Genomic DNA, 24,139 nt, shown 5'->3' on the forward strand with positions numbered 1-24,139 from the left:
CAGTGGTTTCCTGCATTAATTCATTCAATCCTTACAACATCCTACTGAGGGAGATTCTACCAGCATCCCCATTTTACAGATGGGGAAACTGAGGTTCAGAGAGGCCAAGTGATTCACCCAAGGTCACCCAACCAGGAAGTGGCAGAGGCAGGACATGAGCCCAGACAGCCTGTCCGTGTGCCCAGGCCCTCCCCGCGGGCTCTGACCCGCTGCCCTGTGGCCCGCACACCCAAAACGCGTCCTTCCCCAGGGCCTCCCGCAGACCAGCGTGCACACATCCCGCCCCGGCCCACATGCCCAGCACACGTCCAGCCCAGCAGGCTGTGGGCCGGGCTCCGAGGCTGTCTCCTCAGCAGGCTGGGTGCACCGTGCACCGCAGGACAGAGAGCTCGGCAGGCCAGCCGCCCTGAGGACTGGCAGTAAAACCTCGGCAGCTAGAAAACACGGCTGATTTTTCTCCAAGAGCTAAAGCACTAAAACAAAGTCATAAACACAATTACACCGTCTCCTGCCATAAATTACAATGTTATGAAGCGCTGTGATCTATTTCCACTCATACCCAGCTCTGTGAGACCCGCCAGCCCCACGGGCTCTAACGAAAGGATGATTTATGGGTGTTATTCCCGCATTCTCGCCGTGGGGGAGGGGCGTTCCCAAACTCCCAGGAGTCAGGGAGGCCCAGCGCCAGGGGCAGGGCCCGGGGGCCGGGGCCAGGCTGCCCACCAGGCAGGGACCTCCCCCCAGGACAGCTGGCCCTAGGCAGGCAGGTACCCCGCACCACCTCCCCCTTCCCCCTTGGCAGAAAGTTTCCCCGGGGGCTCTGGGCTGTGTAGCACCCACCATATTCGTTCCACAAATGTGAACTGGGCCCTCTGTGTGCCCTCAACGACAGGCAGAGGAGTGGGGCTCCTGGAGCCTAATTCTAGTGGGAGAACCAGCTAAGGAGTGAGCAGATACAACCGCAGGCCAGGGGCCTTGGAGAAAATAAGGGCCAGCGTGGGGATGGTGCGGGGCCACTGCAGAAGGAGGGACGTGGCCACAATCAGTGCTTTTGGTGAGGTCCGAGGGTGGAGGGTGGTTGATGCAGGCAGGGGAGCAGCTGGGGAAAAGGGCCTGAGGCAGGCATGTGCTGCCATGTTTGAGGACCAGCAGAGTGGCCTGGAGTAAATGCAGAGGGAAGAAGGGCGGGGGGGGGGGGGAGGCCATAGAGCAAAGGGGGACAGGTCTAGGGCCACAAGAGGGACTCAGGTTTCTCCTGGGAGTGAGGTGGGAGCTCAGGAGGCTATGAGTAGGGCAACGATGTGACCTGGTTTGTGTTTTGAAAGGACCACATTGTGGGGGAAGGCTAACCTGGCAGGCTACTGCAAGAGTCCTAGCATGAAAACTTGGCGGTCTGGCCTGGGCTGGGAGCCAGTGAGGGGTGGGCAGGGGTTTCCCAAGTTCTGCTGACAGACAGAATGTGGAGCGTGATGCTGAGATTTTGGAGTGTTTTTCTGGGATGAGGAAAATGTGCAAGGAACAGGGTGGGTGCTGAGAGAGAGAGAGAGGCCTCAACAGAGGTGCAGGAAAACCATGGTTTTATGGTCTGAGTTCAGGCCTGAGGTCCCCAGGGGTCAAGCGTGTGGGTCTTGGATGTGTCCCTAGCCTGAGCCTGGGTGCTCAGGGTCAGAGGACAGCAGACCGCAGCTGTCACATCAGGGTGGCCCTCCTCCTGCCATGGTCTAGCAGACACCAGGACACAGCCCGTGCCCCTCCCCTTGGCGCTCTCTCCCAGTGACATCCGTTGCCCTAGACGTGGGTGCTCAGCATCACCTGCATGTGCTGCAGGGCACAGGGGGCAAAGGTCACAGGTCACCGTGACCCCCACCCCCACTCCCCTCCCTCACCAAGCAGCAGCTTGCAGAGGGAGGGCCAGGGCCAGGGGTGGGGCAAGAAATGGCATTCTATGGAGATGGAGAACCCAGAAGTCCCGGGGTGTGGGGTGGGGGGGTGGCCCAGGACCACCACCTGAATCCCACTGAGCAGCCACGAGGCCCAGGGGGCACAGTGTCACTTCTCAGACTGAGTCCTTCCTGGGTCCAGCAGGCCCGTCGTCCAAGGCTGTGGCCGGGCTCTAACAGGGGTGGGAGCGGGCACTCCTTCCACCCATCAGAATTCACCCATCATACCCTGTGTCCTGCCCCGTGCTGGGGGCTTCTCACAGACTGTATGTTCGGGAGGGGGCAGGGTGGACTGCCCACCCGGGGGCCTGTGAGGTGTGGCTGGGGCCCTGGACAGGGAAGGCGGGCTTCTGCCCTGAGCTGTCCAGCACAGGGCTCCCTCTCTGGGCGGCCAGGATGGGGAGCGGGTGGAGGTGTGGCAGGCTCAGCACCCCTGCCACGGGCCACCGGACCTGCCCCGGCTGTGAGCGGGCCCCACCTGGTCCCTCCAAGCCGCGTCCAGGGACTCAAGGCCCGCTGTGCCCCCGGGCCTCAGCTGTGTCACCTGTCTAATGGGCTCAGGAGCAGCGGGGAGCAGGGGCTTGTGACCTGGGCAGTGCTGGGCCTTGCAGGTGCCACAGGCCTGTGGCCAGGGCAGAAGCGGGAGACAGGCCAGCAGCAGCCCCTCTGCAACCCCTGCTCCCTGACCTCTTCGCTCCCACACTGCCTGCTGTGTGTGAAGGCGGGTGAAGGAGGCAGAGCCGTGTCGCAGGGTGTCAGGAGGGCTGAGCGGGCCTGTGCACGGACACACTGAGCAGTCATGGCCGTGTCCCTGCGCCTGTCGCCGGCGTGTGGGCTTGGGCAGGGCTCTCTGGGGCTTCAGGCCCCCGCGCACCCCGTGACATACCTGGAACCCCCAACTCCCTGCAGCCCAGCTTGGCCCCAGGGCTGGCACCCAGCTCAGTGCCTGGTGTTTAAGTATTGTAAGCATTGCCCCCGAGAGTGGCTCAGTGACTCTTGGTCCAGCACAGTCTGCAAACAAGAGGGTCCAGAGGTCTTTTGCCCTGTGACCCTGCAGAGGGCCCTGGGCTGTCCCAAGAGGAGCCCTGCCTCCCCCTTTAGATGTTGACCCACAGGGACCCTGGGGCACCACGAGCTGCCCCGCAGGGCAGGGGACTCCCTCCCCACGAGCCCCAGGCCTCGGTGTCCCCCACTCCTGCCAGTCTTTGGCCAGTGTGGCCGAGAGAGCCCAAGGCTTGCACGTGGCCAGGGCCATCGGCGGGTCCAGAGCTGGGATCAAGGCCGAGCAGGTTCTGCAAAAATTTCCCCTGAAAGACTCTTTTTCAAGATTTTCTTTTGAAAACAAATTCATAACCACATCAAACAGGAATCCCGTCGCCTTGGGTTTGATCACCAGCCGCCCGGGGCTCTCTAACTGGCTGTTATTCTAATTGCTTTTTTTTTCTCTTCCGAGGGCCGGGAGTCGTCTTATGGTTATTAATTTGGTGAGTGGAGGCAGGGAACAAGGGAGCTTTTGTTGGCCTTGCCCTTTAGTCACTATCAAATTGCAAATAATGACGAGATCCAAGATCCCCAAAACTGATGTGCCCCAGCGGCTCCCGGGAACGCCGTCCTGGTCCCCGAGCGGGCACTGCCTTCCTCTGAGGGTGACAGCACCTCACCTGGGCACCTGCCCGGAGGGACGCACTTCTCTGCGGCTGGGGTTTGGCTCAGGCCGCTCCCTCCGGCCGAATGAAGTGCTCACTGGGTGTCACCATCGAACAGGAAGCAAGATAAAGTCACTCTCCTTGGGAGGAGGAGAACCCAGGGTAGGGGGACCCAGGGACCATCTCTCTGGGACGCGCTCAGCCCTGGAGAAGCGTGGCAGGTGTGAGTCACACTCACAGAGCCCGCGGGCACGGGCTCCTACACGACTGTCCTGCTCCATCCTCAAAAACACCTGCCGCGGGAGGAGCAGAATGCCCCCACTTCCCAGCTGAGAAACTGAGGCCCAGGGAGGCCAGCACGGAGGCCGGGTCTCAGCGTGGGGTCTGACTTGGCCTCCTGGACCAGCCTGACCAGGCTCACGCTGCACTGTGGGGACAGGGGATCGGCCGCTGAGAAGGACGGGAGCCCCCCCGGGCCGAGGCCACCACCGGGCCCTGGGGGCTGGGCAGCCCAGAGCCAGCGACCGGCAGCCGGCAGCCCCGGGAGGTGTGGGGCACCGAGGTCAGCCACCAAGCTCCGGGCGGGGGAGGAGACACGGCTCGGGGTTGGGGGCTGGGAGGGCTCCACAGGGCTTGGCCCACCCACTGATCACCACGCCCTGAAGCTGGACCAGGCGAGCGATGGAGAGGATCCCCGCCCATCAGGCGTGGGGCTGGGCAGGCGGCAGGACCCTGCAGGGGGCCAGGAAGACCCAGGGGGACCCTGAGGGTGGCCAGAGGACCAGGAGGACGCGGCAAGTGGCCGGGAGGCCTTGGCAGGAGTCTGGTGTGGCCTGCGGGCTTCCCCACTTGCTCTCTCTCCCGTCCCATCAGTGGCGGCCTGTTAACGCTCCTCCCCAGACCTGCTCCTCTCCTGTGCGAGAAGGAGGGGGAGGCGTGAGGCCCAGGCTTCGGGCCAGCTCTGGGATTCTGGCCCAGATCCGAGCTCGCCCCCAGCGCCCCTGCCACCTCCAGCAGTCTGGCTAATGGGAGCATGTCCCCTGGGACCAGGGAGCCCGGTGAGCCCCTCAAAGCCCCATCTGCCATGAGCAGCAGCCCAGGGGGCCGAGGTGGGCTTGGAAGCAGAGCAGGGCGAGGGCAGCGGCAGAAGTGCCCCAGGTGGCCCCCTGAGGGCGAGCTCGGCCTGGGGCCAGCCTCCCGCCCGCTCCCCGGTGGGGGCTGTGCTGTCAGCCCCCTGGGATGCGCCCCCTCTCCAGTCGTGCCCAGCAGCCCCACCCCTTCCTGAATCCCAGCCATTCTTCCATTTCCTTTTTTCCCAAGAACACCCTATAAAGGCTTCCATACCCACTTGCCCTGCTGGGGGCTTCAACAGATGTTCAAGTGCCATAAAGTGAAAATTTATGAAACCACAAATTTTCTTCTGTAATGTATTTGGTGCTCTAATTGATGCCAAACCAATCAATACCCAAGCCGGGGCCTGCACAGTGGAGCAACATGAAGCTTGCCGGGACCAGCCTCGTGCAAGGCTCCTTCCAGGCTACCAGGCGTGTAGGGTCCCCCACGGGTCTCCCAGGGCATAGGCGGTCGGTGGGACTGGGGGGCCCGTCCTGCCAGCGGCCGGAGCTCCAGCAGTCTTGGGCCGAGGAGAGGGTCCTCCCCAGCCCCCCTTGGCTGGGCTGCAAGGGTCCCAGCCAGAGACCCCAAACGAGACTCTTCTCCTGGGGCCTCGGGGCCTGCATCTGTGGGTGGCCTCAGCATATGGTGGGACTAGGGTGTCAGGGAGGCACCCGGGGGAATGCAGGGGTGGGGAGAGCTGAGTGAGGGGCCCAGGCCCTACCCCAGCTAAACCAGAGAAGCTCTGCACCCCTTCCCTTTATAGCCTGGGCTCCGGTATCAGATGTGTCTGGAAAAATAGGTTAGGCCCCCCTGGCCTGGGTGAGGGGGCCTCAGACATGCAGCTGCCCCTGCCCCAGGCCCAGGGGCAGCGGAGGATGTCTCAGTCCCCCGCACCGTCTGAGGAGGCAGAGGCGGGCAGGGGAGCCCAGGAGGTCCCAGGAGACAGCACCGGCCTCAGTGCTGCAGCCGCCACCGTGCGAAGCTGGGGACGTAGGTCACAGGCCCCACCTCACGGGCAGCCGTCCTGATAGGGGGGCTGTTGCTCCACGTTCCAGCCCCCCATCCTGCCCTACCTGCTGCTAGGTCTCAAGAGCGCCCCGTGGCCCCGACTCAGGAGAGAACCCTCCCCTCCTCCCGCTCAGCCAGCCCTGCCCCTCCCCCCTGACTCAGCGTCCACAGTGGGAGGGAGGCTGGGGACTGCCCCACCCCCCTCTGAAGCCAGACCCGGGCCCACCCGGGGACCCAGCTACACAGGATTTGTGGCCTCTTCAACCAACAGCATCTTCCCCGGGGGCCGACCCGCTTGGCCAGCACCCAGCTCCGTCCGGTCCTGGGGTAGGGATACTGCAGCCAGCAGTGGGGCCCAGATGGGTCCTGGGGCTGTCTGGCCCAGGGCGGCTCAGAGCACATACATCATGGACCATGTGTGTGTCCAGGTGGATGGCCCGCCCCAGCCAGCTTGGCCTGCCGCCGTCCTCAGCCCCAGCGTTGACCCTTGGCTGAGCCATCCCTGGGCTTTTACCCCCAGCCACGCTCTCCCCTGAAGCAGCTCTGTGTTCCTGCAGCTTGGCCCTTATCGGTGACGATCTGGCCACCTCCGCTCCCTCCCCCATCATTTCTAGTCTTTCCAGTGTTCCAGGTACCCAAGGCGGGTATTATTTTCTGACGGAGACCCTGGGGGAACCACCCCCAAGGGCACTGCAGGCCCCAGGGTGAGCCAGGCCTCCTCCCGGCTCGTGCCAGGACATCTGCTTCACCCCTGCCCCTGCTCTGAGGGCCCTGGGGTCCTCTTCCCACCCCCGGGCTCACGCCAGCCCCACCCCGTCTTGGGCATCCAGCGGCCCCTGCTAAGTACCTGCAGCCCCAGGTCCGTCCTCCATCCACCTCCCCTCCAGCTTCGTGGGGCGACCCCACCTCGTGGGGTGGGCAGCCCCATTGCTCAGCGCGGGAAAGGCCTTTGGGACAAGCATGGTGGGCATGTGGCCCTGGCTGACCCCTGGGGATTGGTATGGGTTTGGGGGCTCAGCTGGGAAGACGGTGGTGCCCCTGGCGGGATGGCAAGAGCGCCCTGAGGCACAAGCCCTGCTGGTGGGCGTGGGGGGCGGGGTAGACGGCAGGGGAGGGGCCCCGCCCTGCTACCTGCTCAGCCACTGGTCTCAGGGGAGGGCTGCAGAGCGGGGCTCCCTCCACGCACGTGTGTGCACACGTGCAGACCTGCACAGGGGCCACGGACACCCACACACACACGGGCGTGACCAAGGCCAGGCCCCGCCCCTCCCCTGGCCCTCAAGCAGCCCAGGCCTTGAGGCCACCTGCACGGTGCCCGGCTCACCTCTGACCCTGTCCCCGCAGGTGACGCAGCTGGACCAGAGGCTGGCGCTCATCACAGACATGCTGCACCAGCTGCTCGCCCTGCACCACGGAGGCGCCCCCGGCGGCCGGCCCTCCAGCGGGGGCGGGGCCCAGGTGCCCCAGCCCCACAGCGGTGGCTCCATCCACCCCGAGCTCTTCCTGCCCAGCAACGCGCTGCCCACCTACGAACAGCTGACCGTGCCCCGCGGGGGCCCCGACAAGGGCTCCTGATGGGGGCTCGGGGCCCAGGCCTGAGAGGGGAGGCCCGGAGGAGCCCCGCCCGGCCCAGCCCACCGCCCGCTCAGCACAGGCACCCCTAGGCCTCAGCCCCCTCTCGAAGGCCCGAGAGAGCAGTCCCGCTCTCCAAGGCCCCAGACACCCGGTGGGCTACAGGGCCCTCTGGCCTGGGCTGGGGGGCTCGCCAAGACCGCCTCTTCCCAGCCAGCGGGTACTAGAATTTGGCTGGGTGTTGGGAGGAGGAGGGGCCTCTCAGCTCTGAGACCGGGGTCCCCCACGTTACTTGCATGATTCTCGGGACAAAGCGGCAGGGGGTCAGGCCGGGCATCCCAGGCGCTTGGTCTGTCCCATGTCTGGCCAGGAAGCAGCACTGCAGTGTGCAGGCCCCAGGGCGCTCCTGAGGGGAGACAGAGGGACCCCCAGCCTCAAATCCAGGCCCAGGGGGACCCAGGGAGAAGGCAGGCAAGGCAGGGCAGGGCAGGCCCAGCCCATGCCGAATAAAGGATGCCCACGGGCAAGGCCCAATCAAGGCCCGAGAGCCCGTCGGAGGCCCCCGGGCCTGGGCCTGACTCCCCCACGCTCCAGAGATGCTGACTCAGGCCAGGAGCTGCTGGGGATCTGCTCCTGAGGCCGCAGCTCCCAACGGGAAGGACATGCCCACCACTGTGGCCAGAGCTCTTCACGCGGGGTGGACCGCCCACCAGTAGAATGGGGGTGCTCAGGTCCCCCACTTTGGACTGGCAGCTTCTCCTACCCACTCCGGAGAAAAGAGGAGGGTCCCCAAACCCCGCTCTGCGTGCGGGCCTCACCTCCAGCTCCCTGCCTGGTCTGAGCAGCTGGACAGACACACAGACGGTCGCCTCCCCAACCAGCTACTGAGCCGCAGGGGAGCAGATGGGCATCACCGTCTCTGACGAGACCCGTCTCCTCCGGGGTGCTCCGTCTCACCGAAATCAGAATAATCTGTGGTGATCTGGAATCTGTGCTTTAATGAATTTCACAGTGTGATTTTGATTCTTAATCGTTCAGGTTTTTCCTAATAAACGTGGAATCACAAAATTGATCTTGCCCTGCTCTCGCCTCCTTTCCTGGGGGAGCAAGCGACCCATCTTTGGGACAACCTGTCTTCCCGTGGAGCTGCTGCCCACCCCTCAACCCCCCAGCACCCCTCACCCCGTCCGCGCCCACCCCGGTGAGGGGGCCCAGAAGCCTCAACCCCCTGGCCTGGTGTTCCTGGGAACGGGGTGGCGCCAGTGACCCAGGAGCACCTGGAGGCCAGGCTGTTCCTGTCCCCCCACCCAAGGTCGGGCTCCAGCCCACCCGCTAAGCCTTTGCTCTTGCTGGTGCCTTTGCCGGGAGGTTCTCCTGTCCCCTCTCCATCTGTTGAAACCACTCCCTTGGTCTCCAGCCAGGCTCAAAGCCCCCTCCTACAGGAAGCTCTCCCTGATAGCCCGTTATGAGACCAGCCCCACCCCCCAGGTCTTGGGACCCTTCAAGGGGGGAGGGGTGAACAGGTGGGGTCATCGCCCCCAGACAAGCAGCTTGGGGACCCTGTCCTCAGAACTCACATCCCACACGCACTTCTCAGGTCTCGGGCTTAATTCTTAACTCCAGGACAGCACCTGCCCCCACTCCCACCACCAGCCTCCCACTGCTGCCCACGGGCATCTGGGCCCCTGCCTGGAGGGCAGGCCCAGCTCCGTTCCCCCAGGTCCTGCCTGGAGCCCTCCCCAACCTCCCTCTTGGACGGGACCCCTGCAGTCCCCTTGGAGGCAGGTGCCCAGGTGGCCGCAAAGCAGGAACTCCTGGTCCGTGTGGAATGTCGGCTTGGGCCCCTGTGGGAGGGGAGGGGCCTGGGTCCCCCTTTGCAGAGCCCCAGGGGCTCCCCGGAGCCCAGCCCTGGCTCCCACCTGAGGGGACGTCTGGCCCTCGGGCACTGGCCGGTGTGGGGGAGGGGAGGAGGGCCAGCGAGGGCCCAGGGCCTCCCCAGCCCAAACCCCCGGGGGGAGGGGCGAGAGCAACAATTACTGGAAAGGCAAAAGCTGTTGTTTCCTTGTTGAGTAAATATTTGTGGAAACCCCAGGAGGCGGCTGGCTGGAGAGCGGGGCCCTCCACGGCGCCCCGGCCCCGCCCGCTGCCGGGCACGGCCCCCAGCCCTCAGGGCGCTCGCTCGGGCCGCCCATCTGGGCCGGGCGCGGCCCCTGCACCCAGCCCGGCTTTGTTTTGCGTATTATCGACTGCGCACAAAGTGCCCGAGTGCTTCACTCCTGGACGGGCCATTGCAGCCCTCTCGGGTGTGAAATGCAATTTACCTGAAATAAAGCCCAATTATGGAATTAGCTAATTAAAGCCGCAGTGGAGGCTGGGCCGGCCGGCCGGGAGCTCAATGCCCGCCGGTGCCCGCGGTCTGAGGGAACAGATGGCGCCCCAGCCCGCCGCGCGGCCGCATTCCTTCACTCTGCCCCCGATAACTGACTTACACAGCACACGGCCATCTGGTGTATGACACGTCCTGTGTGCCCCGGACAATGGCCCAGCAGACCTCTCCGGGAGAGGGCCGTCGCCCGGGCAACGGTGGCATGTGCAGCCCAGGCCCATTCCCGGCCCCGCCCCCGGCCCCTTTGTGGGCCTCGCCGGGCTGCCTGGCCGCTCCCGCCGACAATGTCCGTGAGCGTTTGTCCCCGGCGTCCGGCCTTTGTCTCCCAGTTGGGCTTCCTTGTTGGGGTCCTCAGTGTCCAGTGGGTGCTGAGAGCATCTGCTGGCGGGAGAGGGTGGCGCTGGGGGGGCTGCCCTGCCCACCTCCTGGGGCACCCACCTCCTCCGCCCTTGCCCCCTCCCCCATCGGCGCCCTCTGGAGCCGGGCAGAAGGACGGCATCTGGAGGGCTCGGGGCTCGGCCGCGGGGGCCAGTCTCTGAGGCCGGTGTCCGCCCAACCTGAGGTCCTCCCCACCCTGGGCCGGGGGCCGACCTGCGCCTCCTGCCCCCTCCCCTGTCTGTGCAGCGGGAACAGAGCGCCTCTTGAAGGGGTGTGGGGGAGGAGCTGATGACCATAATACACGCAAGGTCTAGGACCGGGCCAGGCACACAGTAGGTGCTTCATAAAGGCAGCCAGACAAATGGTCCAGGAGGTGCCTGGTTCTGGGGCCTATCGCCTCATCGCACACCCACTGCCCGGCCCGAGTGGCCCCTCAGAGCAGCTCCCTGGCCCCTGCTGCGTCCAGCCTCGCCCCCCAGCGCCCCCTTGGCGCCAGAGCAAGCTGCCCACAGCCTGCTGTCCTGCACCCTGGCCAGCTCTGGCCCCCACTGCCCAGGCCCTGCCCGCTCACCCGTGATGCCCCCCGCCACACACATGCAGCTCCGCCCTGCGCCCTAGTGGCCCCAAGCTGCCAGCAGCCACAGCCCCCTCCCTGCTCAGGACCAGTTTGGCAGGCACCCCCCCACCCCCGCACTCGGCAGGGGTCAGGAGCCTTGCCCTCCGGCCCGCCGCTGGAGAAGGGGCTGTGCTAGGACTCTGAGGACCCAAGGGGAGCCAGAGCCCAGGAGCGCCTGGCACAGGGCCTGGCCCCACTAGGTACTCAGGAAGTGCCAGTTAAATTAAGGGATAAAATTTGAGTCTGGAAAGAGGCTAACGGCACTGCTGGGGCTGTGGACAAGCCTGGAACAGGCAGGGCACCGCCAGGCGGTGCCGTGTGATGGTTGCTCAGGGTAAGACGGCTGGGCACCCTGGGCCCTGGAAGAGGGGGTCAGGTGTGCATCCCGACTGGGGTGGTCAGACAGCCGGGCTAGGGGTGGAGTGGCAAAAGGCAGCCGTGGGCCGGGTTCCTGGGACGGGCCCACACGCAGCCCCGCGCGAGCGTCCATCCGGTGGGGACCTGCTGGGTCACCCTCAGGGACAGACACCCCCTTCCTAACATGCAGCCAGTCCCTGGTGCGGGAGGCCCTTCCTAGCTCCCCGGAAACCTGCCTTCCCCGGCTTCATCCTAGGACCACCCTCACGGTCCTGGGCCCCAGTGGCTCACTGGGGGTCTGAAAGGGTGTCTGCCTCACCATTCTCAGCCCCCAGTGGCACCCCCTCTTGGCTCTGGCCCTATCGTTGTGGCCCCAGGGGGCTGGGGAGCTGGGGAAACCGGGCCCGGCATGGGTCAGACAGGCAGCGAGGCCTAGAGCGTGCTCAGAGCAGCCAGAGCTGGACAAACAAAGTCCAGCTTCCATTGCCCTCTGAGTGCGGGGGACCAGGGGCCAGGCCCTCTGGAAGCTGACCGCCCCCCACCTTCGCCCCTTCCACTGCGCAGCAGAACCTCGGCAGGCGGGCAGAGGGCCTCATGGCCGGGCGGCACCGGAGCCCAGGAGCAGGCGACCTCTGACCTCGCTGGCCAGCTGCTGTGTTTTCACCTGCTCAAGGGGGAGTTGCCTCCAGCACCAACAGATCAGGCCTGGGCTGGGAGCGGGGGCAGGTAGAGGCTCTCGACACTGGCCAGAGACACTGGCCTGAGGAAGGGTCTTCTCTAAAGATGGGGGTCCTGGCCAACTGTGCCCCCCAAGGCCTCTGAGGCCAGGACACCAGCACCTCTCTGCCCAGGTCTCAGGTGCTAGCTGTGTGGCAGGAGGTAGGGGTTCCACTCTGAGCCCCAGATCCTTTTCTCTCAGCAGGTCCCTCTGTGACCTGCTGGGCCTGACTCTGTCATTTGGCCCTTCCCTCAGCACCCCGTGAGGCACCAGGATGCCAGGGGGAGGCCTGGGGATCCCTGTATCCCCATGCCTCTGCCTCCCCAGCCCCCAGCCCCCAGGCCCCTTAGCAAGGCGGAAGGTGGAGGAGGGGGAAAGCTCGGCTCAGGGCAGACCTACTGGGCACCAGAGAATGCTCAGAGCCCTCCCCCTGCTCTTGTCGTCAGACCCCCCCACCTCAAGCCCTCATCCCCACGCCCACCTCTGTGGCACCCAGAGGGAGCAGGCCTGCCCTTGATTCCCAGGGCCACACCTCTCCCGCCCCCTCACCTGATCCCAGGCTTAGGTCTCACCCACATCTGAGCAGTGACCCCTCAGCCTGAGAAGGCCCAGAGCCAGCCCAGGACGGGTGCCCATCGCGGGCCTGGCACACCAAGCTCCTCCTGCCTCCTGTGTGTGGACCCAGGTCGCACAGATGGGGAGTGAGGAGACTGAGTTGAAAACGTGGCACTTGGACGCTGCAGGGACTCCCACCTGCCCATGACTCTGGAAGCCCCAGCCATCCCCCAGCCCCCCTCCACACCCTGCTCGGCAAAACTCTCTCCGAGTTTCCAGCCTGTAGGAAGCGTGTGATCTTTCTGAGCAACATCAAAGTGGGAGGCGCGGGCTGCTTGGATCAATCACGCCGGCAGCCTCGTCTTCCTGCCTGGCCTGCGGCCCCAGGAAGCTGGTAGCGGCGGCAGAACACACGGTGACGTGACGGGTTGACGGGGTGCTCGTGGGGTACACAGATTGTGCTGGGGGAGGGAGATGCTTAGAGCAGAGAAGCCTCAGGTGACATGGGTCCTCCCCGCTGGTGCAGATGGGGAAACCAAGGCCCAGGGCAGGACTGGCCCAACGCAGCACCTGCTTGTGTGAATTTGCATCAGAAAAAAAAGCCTCAGAGAAGAACCAGGACTTCCAGTGGCAGAGAAGTCGGTGGCTGGGACAGGAAGCCAGGAGGCAGGGGGAAATGGACTGGTTAAAACAAAGAGCTGGGCTACTCGGACTGGATCGTGGGGCTGGAAAGGCCAGATCTGAGAAAAAGACGCAGAAAATTCCCAGGTGGTATGAACATAGCTCCTTTGCTGGCCTACGTGGGCCAAAGAGCCAAGAAGCGCTATGCCTGTCCGATGCAGCGAAATGCAAGGGCTCCATCAGGACATGCCCACTGGCTCCAATATGGCTGCCATTGCACCTGCCACGCAGGAAAATACCAAACTCCCTGTTGGATCTTCAAGAAACCCTGTTACAAGCCTAACTACTGATTGAAACTACCAAACCCCACTGAATTTCTGTTGGTGGTTTCTTAGCTTTATTCCTCCCCACTGCCCACTCCCCCCACCCCCCACACACACACGGAGCAAGAATATTCCCATTCTGACTCAGCCACTCTCTAGCTGTGCATCTTTGGGCAGGGCCCCTAACCTCTCTGAGCCTCATATGGTCTTTGCAGCCCCAGCTTCACAGAGCTGCCAGCAGGGTGCTAAGCCTAAGAGAAGACAGGACAAAAGCCACGGCAGCCTCACAACCAGGCACCAACGGACAGAGCTCCTGAGGTCAGGGAGAGACGTGCATATGAACTGTTCTCTTTGGCCCAGCAATATGTCTTTATATACAACTGCAACACACAACTGTCCCTGACGTAGACGTCTCCATAGCAAATCCGCATTGAGCGGGACCCTGCTGGGCCTTCCACTTGACTGGCCAGCTCAGGTCACTCGATGGGCTAAGGGCCTCATTATCCCCATCCAGTTCTCCCGGAACGACTGAGGGAGGCCAACAGTGACCCGGGATCCATGGGGACAGGCAGCCCCTGCTGCAAAGCCAGAAGCCTCTCGCAGCCGCTCACGGGACACCCTCTGAGCAGCCTCAGCCCCATCCCAGCACACCCCTGGGGGCCAGAGAATCTGCCGGAGAGCCCTGGGGGCAGGCACGCAGGGAGCGCTCACCCCCAACCGTGCCCTCAGCCCACTCCCCAGAAAGCTGGGTCTGCAGCCCCTCTGGCCAAGGACAATGGAAGTGACAGGTCAGAGATGGATCGGCCGGGCCCAGGGACAGGAGGCTGGTGCTGGGAGAGGCCCAGGCGCTCAGGGGTGGAGGTGCGGAGGCCCTGACCTGCTGGGCTGGGGCCTGGGTGGGGCCGTAGCGTCACCTGGGAGAAGGGCCCATCCGGCACGGACGCTTTCTAAAGAGACGGCTGTCGGGACGGTGGGTAATGTCACTGAGTACTTTCAAAGTGTCTTAATCAAATCCCCGCTCCCATCCACAAGGCCGCGTCAAAAGGCCTTTGGAGAGGAAAGGCCGGCGGCAGACAATCAGCGGGCCTTCCACTCGACTGGCCGGCCCTGCGGCGCAAGGCCTGTGGGGCTCCTGCCCCGCCTGTGACTCCGTTTTTGACCCTGAGCCCTCCGGTCTCCTCCCCGGGAGGCCTGGGTGATCCCGCGCTGCCCCGTTCAGGGACCGGTCAGCAGAGGGGAAAGCCCCCTCCCCGCCACTCCAGGGGAGGCCTCCTAGACGTCCCCTCCGAAGCCTCAGCAAGGCAACCGCTGAGAACCACCACTTACAGGAGGGGAAACTGAGGCACAGCAGGGGATGCAATGGGGGGACCTGTAAATACGGGCCACGTATCCAACCCCCTGCACCTGCACACCACCCCCATGCATCAGACTCACCTTGAGCGAGGCAAAGAGGCGCATGCAGTAGACGCTTGCTGAATGCTCTACCCTGGCGCCTCAGGCCCACTGTCCCCAGAGGTCCCCCTCTGCACCCCCCTCTCTTCCTCCTTTGACTTTTTCCCAAGGTATAGACATGAAAGCATCCTCATTATGTGTTTTCAAACACCTCACATCCATAGACTGGAAAAGGGCAGCCCCCTCCTGGGAGGTGAAGGAGCAGGTGCTCACCTTTCCAGCCGACGCAGCAGCCTGACCCCCAGCCCAGGCTCAAATTCACCTGTGCGAGCGCCACGGGCTCCACAGGCACACGGGCTCCACGGGCACACGGTCTCCGAGGGCACACGGCCTCCGAGGGCACACGGTCTCCGAGGGCACACGGGCTCCACGGGCACACGGTCTCCGAGGGCACACGGTCTCCGAGGGCACGTTGGCAGCGGCCAGCCATCCGGGCTGTTCAGCTGCTGGTCCTTCTCTCCTACTGTCCGTAGAGGCCTTTCCGTTCTCCTGAGCTTCTGCACAGAGTTTCTCTGTCCGTTTGCTGTAACCACACTCAGCATCCCCCTACACGTGGACATTCACTTGTTTCTAGGTGTGACCACTGAGGGCCGAACTGCGGACACCCAGACCCACACACCCCAGGAGCCCAAATCGCTGTCCCAGAGCTGTGCCCAGCCGCCCTGATTCCGCTCCTCGTCACGCCGTGGCGCAGAGCAGCCCGGGCACTCCAGAAAGACCCTTCAGGCTCGCAGGGAGAGGCTGCAGCTCAAAGGAGGACCCCTCCTCTCGGGGCACCAAGTCCTGGCCACCCCCCTCTGACTCAGTGTCTGGTCCCAGGCGGCCAGGCAGGCACACGCAGGAGGGCAGCTGTGGGCGGAACAAATGCACATGTGAATGCATGATTCAGCTGGAAACACTCCCCAGGCTATGCCCTGTGTCAAGGGATGGAAACAAGGCGCCTGGAGGTTGGGCACATGGTGAGCTGGCACCCCTGACTCCAAACCCCCTGCTCGTAACCACCAGGAAGCCCCCAAGGCCCCTCGCCACCCAGAGCATCTCTGTCCCCGCAAAGGGAGCAGGGAGGGCCGGCCCCTGCCCTCACCTCCCGCAGAACCCAAGCTGTGTGGGGAGACAAGAGGCCAGCGGGTGGTCTGTCCCAGCCCCCTGGCCCCCACCGACATGTTCGTCTCCTCCCTCCCTGCCCGTCTCCATCCTGCCACCAGCCCCAAGGTGAGGCAGGCAGGCAGAGCCGTGCCCTGAAAATGCTCCACAAAACCCCGCGTGTGTCCAAGCGGCTTCGGTTACCAGGCACCCGGCTGGCCCAGCCTCCCTCGAGCCCTGCCAAGGCCTGGCACCGATGCCCCCGGCAGCCCCTCTCCCTGCCAGCAAGCCCACGAGGCCCGAGGGCGCGGGCAGATTGCTTTACCGCTGCCGGCTCGGCCCAGCTCCCCCGGGAGAAGGCCCCATTGTTCCCCGCCCCCGTGGCCCCCGCCTGGCTCGGAGACACCCGGGCTCCGGGCTGCAAGGTCACCGGGCCGCGCAGAATCCACCTGCAGCCGCACCAGCTTCCAGGAAACCGAATCCCAGCGGCAGATGACAGCCGCAGGCTGCAGGACAGAGCGCCCATTCAGCCTCCGCTGGAGCCGGCGTGGCCCGACCTGGCGGCCACCTCCCCAACCTGGGCCCTCCCACGCCTGGGCACCGGGTTCCCAGAGCCAGCACTGCCCAGACCGCCCGCCCGCCTGCCCGCCCAGGGCCACGGCCGGGGACAGAGGGCTGCGATGTGCCCTACCCTGGGTGCCCGGGACAGGTGAGAGGGTGGGTAGGGAAGGGAGCAGAGACCCTGCCCCACCTCCAGAGCCTCACGGACAGCAGACAGCCTGCGCGGGCACAGGGAACCCTCCAAGCCGAGCGTTAAGGCCGGCAGTCCCCCCACAGGGCCCTACATGTGTCAGGTGAGTCTAACTGCACCCATTGTATGGATGAGGCCCTCTAGGCTGCAGGGCTTGACTCGACTGCTGAGTTTCCATACTGGTGAGGAGCAGAGCTGGGTAGAGCCGGTGGATGGCACTCCCCTGGCCTGCCCTTGCCCACCCAGGGGTCCCCTCTGAGTGAACAGGAGAGCTGGGTCGAGCAGCAGCCTTTGGGAGGGCGAGGCAGGTGGAGGAAGCAGCCAAGAGGGCCAAGATCTTCAAGGTCAGCAGGGCCAGGCCCCCCCCACCCCACACCAAGATGTTTTCTTGGACCCATTTCACAGATGGACCAGCTGCGGGGCAGTCTAGGAAGCAAGTGGATTCACGGGTTGCATTGAGGACAAAAAGCCCCCCACACCCTCCCACCTTAACACCCTGAAGAGGAGACCCAGAATGACTTGGGGTCCTGTAGACCACCAGCCTCAGATGGTCTCGCTGTCCCGCTGCCCCTACCTACCCTCAGGCCTGCAGGCTGCAGCCTCATGGACCTCATGGAGGCCGTGGGAGACAGGGTCCAGCCCCCCACGCAGAAGGAGACTATTTCTCTTCCAACAGGGTCTCCTGCAGCCAAGTCTCCTGCCAGGTTGGCCATTTGTGGACCAGACAGGAAGAGAGGGATGGAGCAGGCAGGGAAGTGGAGGTGGGCTCAGCCATGGGACATCAGTGTCACCTTGGCAGCCAGGCCTGAAGCCATACAGGTCACGCCCAGGTTCCACAGCCAGGACCCAGGTTCAAGGGCTCTTCCTAGGCTGCCCCATGCTCCTTCTTGAGCATCAAGCCCCAGCCGGGACTCGGGGCTCAGAGGTCTCAGGGCTCAGAGGCAGTCCTGCTCTCCAAAGGCTGGGCCACGAGTTGCCTGTCACTCAGCTCTTCTGCCCGGTTGGTCACACTGAAAAGAGTGTCCTGTAGCCGGGAGGTATGAATATAGGCTTCGACCCAGCTCGAGAAGCACGGACTGGAAACCCAATGGAGGAAGCCCTGGTCTCCAGACCCAGCCGCCCAACCACCACCCCTCCCACCCAACCAGCAGCAGCCACGCCAGCTCCCCCCAATCACCACCCCTGGCGTGGCTGCCACCACCGCCATCACCCATCAAATTGGCCCTTCCTCCCCATCTCCATTTAGCAAACTCCTACTCACTCGCCAAAGCCCAGGCCGAGGGGTCCTTCCTCCCTGAAGACTTCCTGAAGGGCCAGCCAAATGTGGCTCAGGCGCACCCCTCACAGCAATTGGCACCCACCGCAGACCCTGAATGTGTCCTCTGCAGCTGATCTCCCCTACGGGCAGGACAGTCCCCCTTCAGTGGGTTATGGAGGGGACGCATGGCATGGAGAACCCTTGGGCATTTGTCTAGGAAATGCCGACCTGCAGGAAGCCAGCACGGGCTGGACCTGTGAACTCCTGGGGATGAGAGCAGAGAGCTGCAGTCGTTCACAACATTGGGTGCTGGGCTCCACTGTTTGCTGATGGCTTGGACCTGACCCTGGACAATGGGAGATGCCCACCAAGAACCACTTGGGAGAGAAGGGGGCACCCCCTCTACCTGCTCTCCAGCTGTACCTGCCTCCACCGCCCCGTCCCCACGGACCAGCTGTACTGCAGTCCCTCGGGAGCCCCCTGGGGTTCCACCCCAGCCCACCCCCACTCCGAGTACTACCCTGTCCCATTTACGCAGCAAAAACGCAAGGTCCAGGTGGAGAAACACCACAGCTCCCAGGCCAGAAACCTTTGCCCCACCTCACAGGCATGACCCACATGTGAGGCTGAGGGTCACTCGGCCACATCACAGCCCCTGCCCCTCCGGGTGGCCGAGAGCCAAAGCTCCCACACCTGCCGTCCAACACCAGACACCCTCCCAGTCTGAGCGCACCTGCCCAACAGACTCGGTGTTAAACACTGGTGCCTAGACCCCCAATTTCCAAGAAAATTAGTTGGGAGACTAATTGTCACTAGAGTGTTATTGACTACTCAACTTGCAGCTTTCTCTCTCTGATAGTATTAGGCCCCCAGAAGGAGCAGCTAAAGAAGACTTCACCTGAGCCCTGAGGTATATATTTCTGGGAAGATTTTAGAATTCTGGCTCCTGCTAAGGGGAAGTATTTGAAGACTCCCACAGATCATGACTCAGTCTAGCATTCACGGCCTTAGAAGCCAGCACCTACCTGCATCTCCAGCGTCCCCCCCCCATACACCCTGTACAGAATCCCAGACCTCAGCCCCAGCCAGCTGACCCAGGGACGGGCAATGGTCCCTCTCCCTTCCCTCTACATCGCTCCTCCAGGAAGCTTCATCGCCCTCAGGCTGGGTGAGGGGCCCCTCACCCCACAACCCCTTCAGATACGCTGGGAGCTGGTGCCGAAGGGGAAGGAGATCCAGTGACCACAGGCGGGCGCCACCCTGAACGGGATCAACCAGACACCCACTGGTGCACCTGGGGAAACTAAGGCCCCGAGACAGCCACACACTGTCCTTCGGGGGTGTCCAGGGTCTGAGCAATGCGGTTGCCAGTGACCAGGGACTCTATCTCCAGGGCTCCCAGTCCTGCCTCTTGCTTCCAGGACCCCGGGCCCCCCCTGCAGCCCCAGCTGTACCCGCGGAGGAGTCATGCCATTCCTCTGATGGCACCCCCTCCCACGCTTCAGATTCTCTGATGGCTTGTCCTGAGCAAGGAAGGGGAGAATGCTTGTCTCTGAGCCCGGCTCACCAAGCTGGAAAGCAATGTGCCCATTGCCAAGATTTCCCGACTTCTAAAGCCCTAAGTGAAAACACTTCGAAGTCACCGTTTTCAAAGATTTAGGGCATTAAACACCACTGGGGTAGGGGGTGGGGCGTTGTCCAGGTGACCAGCTGGTCAGTTTTTAGTAGCTCCCCGAGGTAATATCTCCCCCACCCGGCCCCCACCCGGCCCCCACCCATCCCCCACCCATCCACGCCCTCTCCACCCACCACTTGGGATTCTAGGCGGGACACCCACATCTTCAGAAAGCCCTGCGCACAAGGTAGGCAGGGCAATCAAAGGCCCAGAGGTGCCACCACGGGGGCAGGGGCTGGGGGCCCAGGCCCAGGGGCTCTGCTGGACACTGCAGCCACAGAACCAGGCCCGGGCAGGGGGCTCAGAAGCTCCCCGGCCGGCCTCCTGCACACACCCTGCGAGAGCCAGGCCGGCCCCAGGCCTCCGAGTGCCAGGCCCGGGCCTGGGCCGCGAGGGGCCGCGGGCCGGGCAGGCGGGGGCGGGGGTCCGGGGTCGGGGGTCCGGCCAGCTTTAATGCGCTGACAAAGCCTCATTTGCAGGTCAATGCCGCGGCACACTCGCCTCTCCCCTCGCCCGGCGCCCTTTGTCCGGCCGCACCCGCTCCTCGCGCCAGATGGCCGCGGAAATGCTAATTTCGGGCGCCCCCCGCCCCCCGCGTTTAATTGCGCCTTTGCAGATGGGCCGCGAGTGTGCGCTTCATGCAGATGAGCGTGGCCTGGCCGCTGCCCGGCCTGCGGGCCGCCGCCCTCGGACCCGGAGCCGGCAGGGTCGGGGGAGGGGCCGGCGGGGAGGGGGCGAGGAGGGAAGGGGAGGGGGGCCGTCCCCCCACCAGCGCGCCGCCGGGCACGAGCGGGCACCCAGCGGGCCGGGCGCGGGAAGCGCGCTTTTCTCTTTTCATTTCTCCAAAATGGGATCTTAAGTGACTCTGAATGAAAACAAATTGGCCCGCTTTCTTCTCCAAACGGACGCGCGGCGTGGGGGCGGGGAAGGGGCGGCCGGGCTGGAAGCGGGGGGTGGCCAGAAGACCCCTGCCCAGGCCGGGCCCTCGCACCCCGACGCCAGGGCCCCGCCCCAGGACGGCACTCGGGGCGGCCAGGTAAGTCCTGGCAGAAGTGGGGCCTCCTTTAACTGGAGACACGGCTCCTGGGACTCAAGCAACCGGAATGCGGACAGACGCCCCTCCCCCCTCCCGTTTCCAGCCAGAAACAGATGCCCAGGCCGGGCTGGACAGAGAAATGGGGCAGTCCACTGGGGGCACAACCTCTGGGGGTCAGCCAGCTTCCTGCGCGCTCTATCTCCAGCCCCAGCAGGAGCCGAGCTGCCCTCACAGGCCTCCGCCCCCACGAGAGGAGGAAGTCCCCTCAGGTCCCCGGCTCCCTGCACCCACAGCTCTGCGCAGAGGGGGCTCAGACCAGACCGCACAGCGGTGCAAGGGTAGGCAGGGCGTGCAGCCGGACTGCAGCTGGGGGAGCTTGGGAGAATGGATAGGAGGAATGAATGAGTGAGAAAATGTGGGGGAAGGTCCTTTGTGACCTTGTAGCATTTTTTTTATTGGAGCATAATTGCTTTGCAATGTTGTGTTAGTTTCTGCTGTACAAAGAAGTGAATCAGCTATGTGTATACATATATCCCCTCCCTCCCATCTCGCCCATCTAGGTCATCACAGAGCACACAGCTGAGCTCCCTGTGCTGTATCGCAGGTTCCCACTAGCTAGCTATTTTATACTTGGTAGTGTATATACGTCAAACCCGATCTCTCAGTTCATCCCACCCTCCCTTCCCCCCCCCCCCGCCCCCGCCCCGTGTCCTTGTAGTATTTTAACTACGAACTTACAAACCCTATGCTTTGCTGGGTGATGGACTTGCTCCGTCACCAGCTATAAAACAGGGAGAGGGCCATTTTCTGGGCCAGCAAATACTCCTGACATGTAACTCAGGCCACAGCGACCGTTAGAAAGGAAAGTGACCTGTGTGTTCCTCAGACTTTCTGTTGTATTTTTGTGGTCTGCCCAGGCAAAGGGCTGACGTGCCACAGGTCCGAAGTCAGCCGGCATGGAGAACTGGTCCAGCGGCCACCAGCCCAGTGACGGCTCCTGGTCGCTGATCCCTCTGCCTGGAGCGCCCTCCCTGCCGGCCACTCTCACCTTCACCTGCTCCCAGATCCCTCTGAGCTTCCAGGACAGTCCCCAGGCACCTCCCTCACCCGGTCCTCAGGGGCGCCCTCGGCCACCTTCACCTGTGGGTGCCCAGCACCCGGCACAGAACCTGGCTCAGTGGGGGACATCACGGGGGCTCCAGCTGACAGTCAGGCCTGGGCCAGAGGGCTCAGCCGACCCCTGATGCCCGACCTGCCAGCCCAGGATCTGTGCCAACACAGTGACCGGCTGTGGGCAGGGGGTGGCTCGTGAGAAATGCCCAACCAGGATGCACCATGGAAGTTTCCATGGTCACGGGATGGAAACCATTTCCTATCAATGTGGAAATAACAGGTGCCCCCCTCAGGCCTCCCCTTTCATTTCTTTCCAGGAAACAGTTCAAACGAGATTTGTACACCCATTTGAGACAAACATGGCTTGGTCCTGACCCCCTGCAATCACTTCGTTAACCAAAGGCTTCCATCTTCCCCCTGGGAATGGTGCTGGAGGCTTGTCAGTGGAACCCTCCTCCACCCCTGCAAGGTGTCCTGGGACCGCAGCCTTGCCCGGGCCTTGCCGGCCACCCTGGACCTCAGGTCCGGTGACCGCATCTGCACTGGTGAGCGGTCTCTTTAGAGCGTCTGTGCTTTCCTCCTGTTCGTGTTGCCACTCTTCAATAATGACGTCCCCCCAGACCTGTAACCTGGGGAGAGTCTGGCCTTTTGCTAACACATTTACTAAGATGCAAGCCATCTTCCAGTTTTGCTACAGTCACCGGCTGCTGCTTGTACTGAAATCTTTCTTCCAAACCGTGTGTCTGTCATTTTGTTTACCACACTCATATTATGGGTCTTAAACCTCTCATCATGGTTAAATATTTTGAAATTAAGACAATATATGTGTATACATGTGTGTATATGTATTTAATGCTTTAAAATATGTACTAAAATATGCACTTTGAACCTAAAAAGTAATGTGGGTCCCGAAATTGTGTAGAGCCCCAAGCTACCATCTCTGGTGTTCTTCAGGTAGGAGAACGTATCTCGTGGAATTTTACTTTCTTTTTGATACACTTCTGTATTGTTTGCATTTTTTTACAGTGAGTGTATAATACTTCTACAATTGGGGGAAATATAAGGCTATTTTCATTTTGAGAATTAAAAAAAAAAATAAAAGCGCCATTGGTTTGCCAACCATGTGACCTAAGCCTTGTGGCAGCAAATCCACGAGCTGGCCCTGGGCCGGTGGGGGAGCAGGAGTCCATGGCAGGACCACCTTACAAGAAGGGCCGCCTTAGAATGGATTCCTGGGGACGCCTCAGTAACTAAACCCCCTTGGACAGAGGCCAGGGCAGGCCCCCTCCGTGCCAAATTCCACTTGGGCCCACTCTCAGTTCCAGCAAAATTCCAAAGTATATTGTTGTTATCATTATTATTTTGCAATTACGTGACATTTTTTAAATGCCTGGAGTGTTTTTCTACCATTTTCATTAGCTCCTTCTCACTCTGCCCACGAGACAGGTCAGCATTTTGCTTGCCATGAAACAGGCCTGCCAAAGCTCAGAGAGGTCAAAAAACCTGCACGGGTCACACAGCAACAGGGCGGAAGGGATTGGGGGTGGGGGGGGGGGAGCGAGAATGGAGGTCGGGATCCGGCCCCAGGTCATCCTGCAGAAGGTGGAGTATATCTCGCATTTCAGCCCCTACTGGGCTTTTATTTGGATTTAGGAATTGGGGGGAGGGGGGACATTGGGAAAGAGAAGAAAAAGCAGCAATGTGATAAGAGAAAAATGGAAAGGAAAACCAGAGTCAGGCACAAGAGACAGAAACAAGAAGCACTGATTCCACGGGGCAAGGGGCCTGGCAGAGTGGCCACCCAGAGGCCCAGGCAGGGAACTCAGGCCCTCAAGGTGGCCCTGCTGGCCCATTCTCCCTGCACCTCTGGACCAGGGCCAGGTTCTAAAGGAGCCGGCCATGAGATAGCATCCCTTTCTGGACTCTGAATATTCAGTCCAGAAGGGAGGGGGGTTGGGCCTGGAAGGATTGGGGTCTCCAGATGCCCCTCGAGACTTCTCTGAAAGGTGTGTGAGGCCCTAGAGCCTGCATTAGTCATGAACCTCAGTCACCAAGCCCATCCCCCAGCCTCAGGAGCAGGCGCCACAGCCAGCACCCTATGACCCAGCCTGCTGGAGGCCTGAACAGGGCAGCTCACCACGGGTCATCCCAGGCCCCAGGGCAAGAGGCCCAAACTGGAAGCCCAGTATTATGGGTTGAGTTGTGCTGTGTGAATCCCAACCCCTAGTATCTCAGGATGCAACCTTATTTGGAGAGAGGGCTTTTAAAGAGGTGATTAAGTTCAAATAATGTCACTAGGGTGGGGCCCTAATCCCATAGGACTGGTGTCCTTATAAGAAGAGGAGATCAGGACACAGACACACACAGAGGGACGGCCATGTGAGGACACAGGGGGAAGATGGCCGTCTACACACCAAGGAGAGAGGCCTCAGAGAAACCAACCCTACCGACACCTTGCTCTTGGACTTCCAGCCTCCACGACTGGAGACAATGAATGTCTGTGGGACTCTGTTACAGAAGGCCCTAGGAGACTAA

At 62.8% G+C, this 24,139-nt stretch overlaps 1 protein-coding gene and 1 long non-coding RNA gene across 5 annotated transcripts in view; one reads left to right on the forward strand and one right to left on the reverse strand.

The window, feature by feature from the left end:
- KCNQ1 (potassium voltage-gated channel subfamily Q member 1) overlaps positions 1–8,354 on the forward strand; it is a 349,026-nt gene extending 340,672 nt beyond the window's left edge. For all 4 annotated transcript variants that reach the window (XM_082342550.1, XM_082342547.1, XM_082342551.1 and 1 more), the window contains one exon: positions 7,055–8,354. In XM_082342550.1, coding sequence (XP_082198676.1) covers positions 7,055–7,285 — 231 coding nt within the window. In that variant the 3' untranslated portion in view covers positions 7,286–8,354. The remainder of the gene's footprint in view (positions 1–7,054) is intronic.
- Positions 4,292–7,046, reverse strand: LOC309606046. Its single transcript, XR_014231630.1, has 3 exons — positions 6,558–7,046; positions 4,931–5,063; positions 4,292–4,499 (listed from the first exon to the last, which is right to left on the reverse strand). It is a non-coding gene; the product is annotated as an uncharacterized lncRNA (long non-coding RNA).
- Positions 8,355–24,139: the final 15,785 nt, after the last annotated feature.

Source organism: Balaenoptera borealis, assembly GCF_965194805.1.
Source record: "Balaenoptera borealis genome assembly, chromosome: 11".
Lineage (NCBI taxonomy): Eukaryota > Metazoa > Chordata > Mammalia > Artiodactyla > Balaenopteridae > Balaenoptera > Balaenoptera borealis.